The 11243-nt window shown below is 35.4% G+C and overlaps 1 protein-coding gene across 1 annotated transcript in view; it reads left to right on the top strand.

The window, feature by feature from the left end:
• The window catches only part of LOC144968413 (sulfotransferase 6B1-like), a 12837-nt gene extending 4836 nt beyond the window's left edge, over positions 1-8001 (top strand). The window contains exons 4-7 of the mRNA XM_078906733.1: positions 804-954; positions 2190-2293; positions 4150-4261; positions 6103-8001. Coding sequence (XP_078762859.1) covers positions 804-954; positions 2190-2293; positions 4150-4261; positions 6103-6215 — 480 coding nt within the window. The 3' untranslated portion in view covers positions 6216-8001. The remainder of the gene's footprint in view (positions 1-803; positions 955-2189; positions 2294-4149; positions 4262-6102) is intronic.
• Positions 8002-11243: the final 3242 nt, after the last annotated feature.

Genomic DNA, 11243 nt, shown 5'->3' on the forward strand with positions numbered 1-11243 from the left:
TACTACTACTACTACTACTGCTGCTACTACTACTACTACTACTACTACTACTACTACTACTACTACTACTACTACTACTAAACTACTACTACTACTATTATTATTATTATTACTACTACTACTACAACTACTACTACTACTACTACTACTACTACTACTACTACTGCTGCTGCTGCTGCTGCTGCTGCTACTACTACTACTACCGCTACTAGTACCACTACTACTACTACTACTACTACTACTACTACTACTACTGCTGCTGCTGCTGCTGCTGCTACTACTTCTCCTCCTCCTCCTCCTCCTCCTACTACTACTACTACTACTACTACTACTACTACTACTACTACTACTACTACTTAACATGTTGGACAAGACAAGTCGACTGTGGGGTGCTATTACAATCTTTGACAAAGACAACGCTCCACAGGCGATTGAGAAATTGAGTAAGCTCCGATATTGGGAATGAAAATTAATTCAGAAAAGTGAGTGGAGCAGACAGTTATGTTCGAGCCCCCATCACCGCAAAGTTTTTATTCTCTATTGTCTTCTAGCACTTTTTTACTCACGTCACTTCTTGTTATTGTCCGTGGGTAAGGCATTCCATACGCTTTACTCCGTTAGAGGCAGGTATAAATGAGCATCTGGCTATAGACAAGTGACAAGCATTATGTTATATGAAATGGAAATGTGGTTCCACGTTTTCCTTAGGGAAGTAAGTAAAGTTTGATAAGCAATGACCAAGACGATGCATGGAAATAGGCTCAAATTTACTTCTTTTTTTTTTTTTACTGTTGCTTATCTAGATCAGAGGTTTGAAGACCAAGCTAATCGTGAGCCGACGTAATCCTAAGGACACCCTGGTCAACTGTTTTCATAACACAGTACAACGGAAAGATCTCTATAACTACGATGGTGATTTCACCAACTATTTTCAAATGTTCCTACGTGGACAAGGCGAGTCTTTCACTTTACTTATCTATAGTTTGTATTGCTTGTGTTGTGCTTTATTTAAAAAAAAGTCAAATGAGTATTATTACACCCAAAAAAATTATCGATCATTTAACATGTAAATCAGGTTCGTATTGTCATAAAATTATAAAGTCAAAATTATAGACAGCAAAGAATATATCTTTAAAAATACATTCCATTGAACAACAGGAATCGCCCTTGTTTTCTACTAAACAATGTTGATAATCTTGACCCAAAATGGACTAAACGTATATTTAAATGTATTTTTGCTATCTGCTGAAAAGATCCCTTTACTGATATTGATCTTGGCCTGTCCTATGAGCACTAATGTTTACTGTTAGCTTATTATTTAAGTGGACGCAGGGGAGAACATGGTGATACGAGATCAAAGAGAAAAAGCCGCCAGCTCTTGGGTGTGGAAATGGTTGTTGGGGGAGGGGGGGGGGGGGGGGTGTGTGTGTGTGTGTGTGTGTGTGTATATGTGTGTGTGTGTGATTATTCTGTATGACCTGAGTTAGATACGATTTTTTTTGGGTTCGTGGATAGCTCATACGGTCGAGTCACGCTCTCACCAGCCAGGCGGAGTTGGCGTACCAATAAGTCGCGGGTTCAAACCCCCATCACCGCCGCGAAAACTTTTTATTCTCTATTGTCTTCTGGCACTTTTCTACTCACTTCATCTCTTATTCTGTTTTTAATGACTTAGAGATACTCATGAGTCTCTCTCTCTGTGTGTGTGTGTGTGTGTGTGTGTGTGTGTGTGTGTGTGTGTGTGTGTGTGTTTACAAAGACCGAATTGTCACGAGAAGCAATTCAGACTCAGTGTCCGAATTGCCACGGGAAGCAATTCAGACTCGGGTCCGAATCAAAACTTCATGTCTGATTTATGTTGTTTGTTTACATTGCTTTAAAAACAAACTTTTAATTTGAAATCGTCATAATACCGTTTTTAGACGACGATCACATAATTTTATTAATAGTTTCCAATTCAAATTTTTAAGAATATGTTTTGTCATAATAATATGTTAAGGCTATCATACAGACTGAATGAAATTTATATCCCTCTCCTTTTTCTTATTATTTTAGACAGCCAGAAAGATAATCCATTCTAGCTAAATTCTCTTTAACCAATAATTGTCTAAGCTTTGTGTTTTTTCGTTAAAATAGTTTTGGCGGGCAGAAAGTTTCTTTACCGCATGCTATCAATACATCATTTTCAGTGGCGTATGGCTCATACTTTGATTACTATCGTGACTGGGAGAAAGTCGGCAAAGACAACCAAGGAATTGGGATTTACTTTTTGGACTTCGAAAATATGAAGGAGGTAACATATTATATTATATATATATATATATATATATATATATATATATATATATATATATATATATATATATATATATATATATATATCTTCTCTCACTTAGATTTGAAAGAAAGTCCACGGGCATTTTGGGTTGTCAGTCACCGAATGGGCGGCAACGACAACAAACTTTAGCCCTGGCTGGCGTAGTTGTAGTCGTATTGCCTCTCTTGAGTCAGATGTAAATAGAAATTTGGCTATATTGGTTTATCTCAAAACATCAATCTCTGAAAAAAAAACAATGTACCCATTTTTTCTTTTAACAAATCCATCGCACTTGAAGATATGTCTTGTAATCAAAAAGGATAAAGTTGGCCTTATAGGAACCTCTCTAAGCGTCAGTTCTGAACATTGTGTTAGTACCAGGAATAATGGAAGCCTTAAATGTTATACATAGTAGATGCCGCGTGAAATGGAAGTTTTATAATATCATGATCTGTCTGAGAATAGATAGTGGGATAGATCACTCGCTTCACACGCAAAGGAACCGGTATCGGTCCATGGTGGAGTCAGATTGTTTCCTACCACTCTGTCCACTCAGAGGTTGTATCAAAAGAATGGCAAGCAATTGATATTGTCTTTTCAACGCTACGGCAACTAAGAAGAATCTCAGCTTGATTAACCGAAGATAATACTCTACTATTTGCAAATCAAGAGACGAGAAGCATGCTTTTCATTTCTATGTAGATGGATTTTGTAACTAATCCATGATCAACTGATAAGAATGGTAATACTTTGGAGGTTAAAATTTGGGTTTATATCATTTTTATTTTTGTTTGTTTCTTTGATTTTCAAAAACGCATGTAATACATTTTCTGTAATTCTCGGTCATGAAGGGTAACGACATTATTATCTATTGTACGTTTCCAGTATTGAAATGATAAAGTTTATCTTAGCTTAACTATCTTATTTAAATGATTAAACAATTGTGGTTCAATTTGATGTTACACGTTTTCCGTTTGGCCAGAAATACTTCACTTTTATAAATATTGGTTTAAATAAAACTTGAGCTACCAGAATGAGCAATATTCACTGAACTTGCTCAAAGCGCTTTTCGAGGGATCCAAAATCAACAGTAACCCTTAACACATGGACGAGACATGACCACCGCGAGGCGATGTTATACTTTTTATCGATAGAGACAACGCTGTCACCGCCAAGTTACACCATTTTACACTTGAGTACAATTAAAGACTGTGAGTAGAAAGCGTTTAGTTTTCCGAGAACTCAGCTTTGCGGGATTCGTACCAGGAACATACCGCTTTGAAGGCGATTGTATTACTACTGGTCCATAAAGCCGCAAATATTGAATGTCTTTGAAGTACCAGGTGTGAAACGTATTTTTTCGTTGTTCTTGACAAAACGAGTTTTATCTTTAGTTCATCAATTTTTAAAGTAAAATTTGTGTTTGTTTTGTTTTATTATGTTTTAATAGCTTTTTTGTTTGTTTGTTTGTTTTTTGTTTGTTTGTTTTTTGGTATTTTAAAAACTTTTGTCTGTTTTTGTTTTGTTTTTTGTTGTATTTTTTTAAGGGGGGGGGGGGGTATTTTGGTTGTTTATTGGGGGGGGGGGGGAGTAAAAATGTGTTTTTCACAGTACTGCAGAGTATGCGCAACGTAATGGAAGAAGATTTTTTTAATTCTGTAGGACCGGAATAGGGAATTACTGTAAATTGCTGGGATGCTTTCAATGATGTTGCAGACAATCACCACGATCATTTAATCAATTATTATTGAAAACTGATTCAATGGAGGAAATGCTCCTTTTCTTTCGTCATGAAAAAAAAAAAAGAATTCAAACATTGGTTTCTTTTCCAGGATTTACCGAGGACGATTAGAAGTTTGGCTAAATTCCTGGACGTGGACATCACCGATAGCCAAATTGATCAAGTGGTTTACGATGCACAGGTTGATGACGCTAGCAAGGATAGTAAGTTGTCCATTTTGACTCATAGACACTTTGGATTTTACACAGCGCAACATCCACTAAATTTGCTAAAAGCGCTTTACAAGGGGTACGGTGTCAATATCAAAACTTTAACATGTTCGACGAGACACAGATTCGGTATTCATTTTATTATCGAAGTAAGATTAAATGATGTGTTATTTTCTGCCTCTTATGATGGAGAAGAAATACTATTTCTTGCATTGGTAACAAATACTATATACCTTATTTATCTTTAACCAGTTTATTGTCTAACTGTGAGGAGCTATTTAATTTTTTTCGACATAGATTCGGTATTCATTTTATTATCGAAGTAAGATGAAATGGGTGACTAAAGGCCTTTTCAAATTGATGCAAATGTGCGTCGCCAATAGCGAGACTCGAACCCAGGGCCTACAAATCACAAGCGAGTGTCATACCAGTAGATCACAAACTGTACTTATCAAAACTTTAACCCTTTGTGGGCTGGATTGGATACAATCCAATTCGAAATATATTTTTCACAATATTTCGAAACAATTTTAGAATTTTATAACCTTACTATGTTTGCATGCTTTTGTGCATCCATTAAGCAGTTTATGTTCTTTGTTATTGTTTTTGACATGGCTTAATAGCATTTTTGTGCGACTTTGTGGTCTTTTGGTATAACATTCGCGTTTGGATCGGTAGGTTTTGGGTTAAGTCCCGTACTGAGCAGCGTAAAGTTGAGTCCTTGAAAACAAAACAAAACAAACAAAAAAAAAAAACAAACAAACAAACAAAAAAAAAAAAAAAGAAAAGGGTTTATTTATTTATCTTACCATGCTCCGATGTAAAATGATTTCAAAACTCGAGCCTCTATTTTTGGGATTTAAGTAAGACAACCAACACCACATTACCCCAAATCGAATCAAGTATGAATGCCTATTCTCTGATTGAATAATATAAAGGATAACTGACAGGTGATTTGTACAGTATGAAATCGAAATTTCGTGCCTTCTTGATTTTAAAATAAAGCTTTTAGTCAAGTGAAATTGTGGAAACATGATATTATAGAGATGTGTATATGCGTTTCACCGTCACAAAACGGTACTATCTCGAGATGAATCGGACCAAGAAACGTGAATCTAAAAATAAGATGATGAAAAATACGAACTTTGAGTTTTTACCAATACAAGAAATAGTATTTATTCTCCATCATAAAAGACAGAAAATAACTCAAAGTCTCATTTTTGTAGCTATAAATTAGATTTCCAGCACCGGGTTCATCCCAACACAATACTGCTTTGAAACGATGGGTCACATGTCAATTCCATTTTTTAAATATTGAGCTTATTTCATTTTCTAGGACTTGATGTTTTTTATTGGTCAACGTTGTTAAATTATGGTTCAGATAACCGTGCACGACAATAGTATTAAAAAGTGTATTGATTGCAGTTGTGTTTTCAGTAAAGTATTTACGCGGATATCTTTTAGCTTTTTGTGTTTTTCTACCCAATTTATTTTAACCTGTCACCTGCCCTACTCTGGAAAGACACGTATTTAAAAATTTGGCCTTCGTGAGGCCCCATGTTTGAGAGTTTTGTTAAGATAAGAGTCATTTAAATCGATCGATGTTTGAAGGACCAGTTTTCTGGTCAAATATTTGAATACGTGTTCTTGCAGAGTTTGGCAGTAAATCTGTTAAAGATAGATAAGGTAGTATTTTTTATTAGTGTTATGTTTATATTTTCTCAAATCGATTTGAAATATTTTGATTGCCTCTGTATCTGTAGTTTCCAAACTCATTTGTAGTAGGTATATCGTTTTTATGGTTTTATTTCTTATATATTTTTTAAAATCCTCAGAGCAAGTTGGAGTATGGAAACAACACATGACAGTAGCACAGAATGAATTAATGGACTCTCAAATTGATTCTTTCTTGAAAGGCATGGATTACAAACCAAGATACGCCCTTTAACTTTGATGATACGGACTTGTAATAGTTGTATAATAACACATATTATTCAGTACAAATTTGATGTAAAATGTATCTCAACACATACTCGTATAATAGCCAAAATAAACATAATATCCACAATTCAGCTGGCTGACTGATCACTGAAATGTGGACTTAAATCATCGTTGTAAGGGGGATTTTTGTTGATTTGAGATTTTATTCATAACATGAAACCACTTATAATGTCTAGTTGTTTTGTCAGACTTGTAAATATATAGAACTAAGTATGGGATGCACCACTCTGAAATGATGCCAACGTGAACCAGATTTTAATGGTGATACACATAATTAAAACCGCAAAACAATGGTTGCTTCAACCCGAAAATGACAGGAAACAATTTTCTTTGTGTTGTCACAAACTAAAAATAGTTATATATAACTATATATATATATATATATATATATATATATATATATATATATATATATATATATGACCCACTGTACAAAAAGACTTTATGTCGGAATAGTTTAGGTTTTACTCCATTTAGTAGACAAGTAAAATGTCATATCTCTGATCATTTCAACTTAATCGTCACTTTTCGTCATCAGCATCACATAATATGTAACCCACCGCCTTTATCTCCAGTGATATGCTGGGATGAACAGGGTGCTGGGAATTTAATTTATATCTATAGACGTGACACTTGGAGTTATTTTCTCTTTATTATGATGAAGAATAAATACTATTTATTACAGTGGTAAAAACTCGAAGTTCGTATTGTTCGCCATCTTATTTTTAGATTCACGTTTCTTGGTCCGATTCATCCAGACATCATACCGTTTTGAGACGGTGGAGCACCATATCAGCATGCGCAAGTCTGACCATGGAACTGATACTGATAAGTCATCGTGGTGGAAATTTTGTAACCAAAACTGTAAACGCATTGTTTTATAATCTCAAAATTCTCAGCTTGACTAAAATATATTTACTAATGCATCTTATATTCTTAAAAAGATATATTCTTGTATAAGAGAGTAGAGGTGTTCTCTAATAGGTAACTCGAGAACACAATCTTTAAAATAATTTCATAAAAAAGATTATCAAAGAAGTGATGTACAAAAAATACACCATTCGTAATTGTTAATTCTAGCAGCAAAAATATGTTTGGTTAAAGCGTGTGAAATGTTTTCAATGGTTGAAAAGTAACCGCGGCATGGTCAAACTTTATTTCAACCTAAAGTGTTATTTATACTTTTGTTAGTTAATGAGATATTACATTACGGGCGAACGTCCAAAACGTGCATTTTCCCAGTCTATTATTGTGAGAACAATGGGGCAGATAATCCCATTCGATGTTGAGCGTTTTCCAAAGCGCGCATAATATCGAACACTACCACACTATCACCACTACCACTACTACCACCACCACCACCACCATCATCATCATCATCATCATCATCATCATCATCATCATCATCATAATCATCATCAGCTAAATCATCATCGTGATCATCATCATCATCATCATCATCATCATCATCATCATCAGCTTAATCATAAGTGTCATCATCATCATCATCATTATCATTATTGTTGTCCTCGTCGTCTTCATGATTATGATCATCTTACTCACAATTAAAATTTTCCAACTTTTCGAAGAGTTTGTTGTTGAAGAGATTCTCATACTTCTATCATTTTGATTTAATTATATTCTTACTTAAACCACTACACCAGATTTCGGTCCAAAGTTGCTTTGATTAACTGTGTTATGTACCAATTCCAAATAAATAATAAATTCGTTATGCCCAATTGCTAGTTGTGTTTTTGCTATATTTTTCTGATTATTAACTGAAGCTTACGAGCGGCTCGAATTATTTTTGGACATTTGTTTATCTTCATGACGTTAATTATTTTCTACTGATAAAAACCACTAGTAAGGACAGCACCCTCTGGGCTAAGGAAGAGTAACCCACAGATGGAGTAACCTGCTGGAGGCTAAAAAGCTTGAGCCATAGCTTTTATTTAACGCAACACCAATTAAATGTGATTAAAGCGCTTTACAAAGGATGTTATGTCAACAGCAACACCCATCGAACTTGTAGGACGAGGCCTGTAAGGTTAGTTTTTGTGTTGTTTTTTTTTTAGGGGGAGGGGGGGGGGGCGGTGTTGTGTTTTTGTTTTGTTTTTTTTGGGTTTTTTTTTTCCAGATAGAGACACTACACTGCATGCAGCTACCGACCAGGCACTTATTTTTCGATGACTCAACGGACCAGAAGAGAAAGTCCAACCAGGAACCTACAGGTTTGTATGCGACTTTCATGTCGGCACAGATGGCGTGGTGGACAAAAGCACGCAATGAAATTCTGATCCGAAGATTGTGGATTCAAGTCCCCGTATCGGCACTTTATAAGAAGAAATAGCATAAAGGCAACAAGGAAACATGACTCAGATGCGGTCCAGCCTCTTTAGAATTTAAGAAGTTAAAGACCGAAACACTTGTTGATAGTAATAATGATGATACTGATAATAATAATAATAATAATAATAATAATAATAATAATAATAATAATAATAATAATAATAATAATAATAATGATGATGATGATGATGATGACGACGACGACGACGAAGATAATATCGATGGTGTCGACGACGAAGATAATATTATTGATGATGATGATCATCATGATCGAGACGACGACGACGACGATGATGATGATGCTGCTGCTGCTGGTGATGATGATGATGATGATGATGATGATGATGATGATGATGATGATGATGATGATGATCACTGAATGGCATTTTTACTATATATCATTGTCATATAAAAGTGAGAAATTGGGGAGCACTCACGAGTGTAATATAAAACATCCATTGACTGGAGTCCAATGAAGGGGAAATTTTATTTATTCATCTTTTTATTCATTTATTAATTTATTTTTATACAGTGCTAGATAAATAAAATTTAAAAATACCAAGAAGTATCATTTTACACAAATAATATATATATATATATATATATATATATATATATATATATATATATATATATATATATACTTCTGGTCTTCATCATGTGAAATTGCACATTTCCTGACAAAGGGTGTGTCCCCGAAACGACCCCGGTGTGTATTAACTCTTTCCTTACCTGTCATTTTCAAGATTTTCCCCAAAACTTCGCACCAAACCAACACAAAAATAGCCTTTCTTTTTTTTTTTTTTTACTCCAACATAAAAGCTGTGTGTATCTAGCTCATACTATCTATACAATTTTTTTTTAACAAATCGAACTCTACAGCAGTAGTATGATTTTATAATCAAAAGAAAAAATATTTTGTTCATCACAAAATTTAATCAGAAAATGCTGGTTAACGTAAAGAGTGTTACGATTTTCTAATAGTTGGTTAGCAAAGGGTTACAACAAGATATGAAGTGAGTAGAAAAGTGCCAGAAGACAATAGAGAATAAAAAAATTTTTCGCGGCGGTGGTGGGGTTTGAACCTGCGACCTTATTGGTACGACAACTCCGCCTGGCAGGTGAGAGCGTGGCTCTACCGTGTGAGCTATCCACGAACACAAAATATTCGTTTCAAACCCAAAGTCATTTCTAGATCCCTCTCTCACCCACTTCTTGAGATCGCCGATTCGTTCACCACCATCGCGAAGTAATTTTGACCAGCAGTTAAGCTTAATAGCCAATATTCTCATCACAAACATATAACATAGAAACGATTGAGACATTGAGTATGCTCCGGTGTATGGGGTGAATTTTAATTCAGAAAAGTGAGTGGGCAGGCACTTATGTTGGTAACAACAAGATATGAAGTGAGTAGAAAAGTGCCAGAAGACAATAGAGAATAAAAAAATTTTTCGCGGCGGTGGTGGGGTTTGAACCTGCGACCTTATTGGTACGACAACTCCGCCTGGCAGGTGAGAGCGTGGCTCTACCGTGTGAGCTATCCACGAACACAAAATATTCGTTTCAAACCCAAAGTCATTTCTAGATCCCTCTCTCACCCACTTCTTGAGATCGCCGATTCGTTCACCACCATCGCGAAGTAATTTTGACCAGCAGTTAAGCTTAATAGCCAATATTCTCATCACAAACATATAACATAGAAACGATTGAGACATTGAGTATGCTCCGGTGTATGGGGTGAATTTTTAATTCAGAAAAGTGAGTGGAGCAGGCACTTATGTTGGTAACAACAAGATATGAAGTGAGTAGAAAAGTGCCAGAAGACAATAGAGAATAAGGGTTAATGACTGACGCCGCGTTAGGTGGTGGTGCAAGGTGGTTAGGTGAAATATTTAACGAGTTAACAACCGGGCTCTGGAAAGCCTTGTGCGTGTATTTTAAAATTTGGCCAGAAAACTCATCCTCCGAATTAAATACCGATCGATTATATAGCCCTCACCTTGGCATAAAAAATCTCAAACCTGGGACTTCGCGTAGTTAACTGGTTTATATAAATGCGACATATCATTTCAACTTAGTGTTAAACCGGGACGAACCATTTATCAAAATGTGAATTTCAAGTCAAAATGAACAGGAATATGAAACAAGCATTTCTCAAGAGGAAACAGTCTTTACTTTTCTCAATAAAATATATCAAATCGAAAAAAAAATATCATGTTTTTAACTGTATGATATGATACATAAATTTCAAGCATGCAAATCACCCCTATATAATACTGTTTTGAGACGATAGGTCACAAATTAAAGACAAATACACTCCTCATCGGATTTAGATAATGACAATGATTTAATACCCTTGCTTAAAACGCGAACAAAGCTGATCGTAATCACAATAGGTGTCGATCGTCGGACAACCTTGGAAGAAACAATAGAACTCAAAACAATTGCATGTACAAAGACTTTAGTGGGCAGCTGTCAAACAAATTGACCACGTCTCTTTCCCCTCGAGCTACCCGCGACAACCACCTCCACCTCCACCACCACCACCAACTTGGAACGCCCATCCAAGTCTTTGTCTTTTGATTTTGACTGTGAGGCAATATTTAATGCAACAATTTGTTAT

Source organism: Berghia stephanieae, chromosome 3 (assembly GCF_034508935.2).
Source record: "Berghia stephanieae isolate SIO BIC M18660-M18661 chromosome 3, UCSD_Bste_1.3, whole genome shotgun sequence".
NCBI classification, from domain to species: domain Eukaryota; kingdom Metazoa; phylum Mollusca; class Gastropoda; order Nudibranchia; family Aeolidiidae; genus Berghia; species Berghia stephanieae.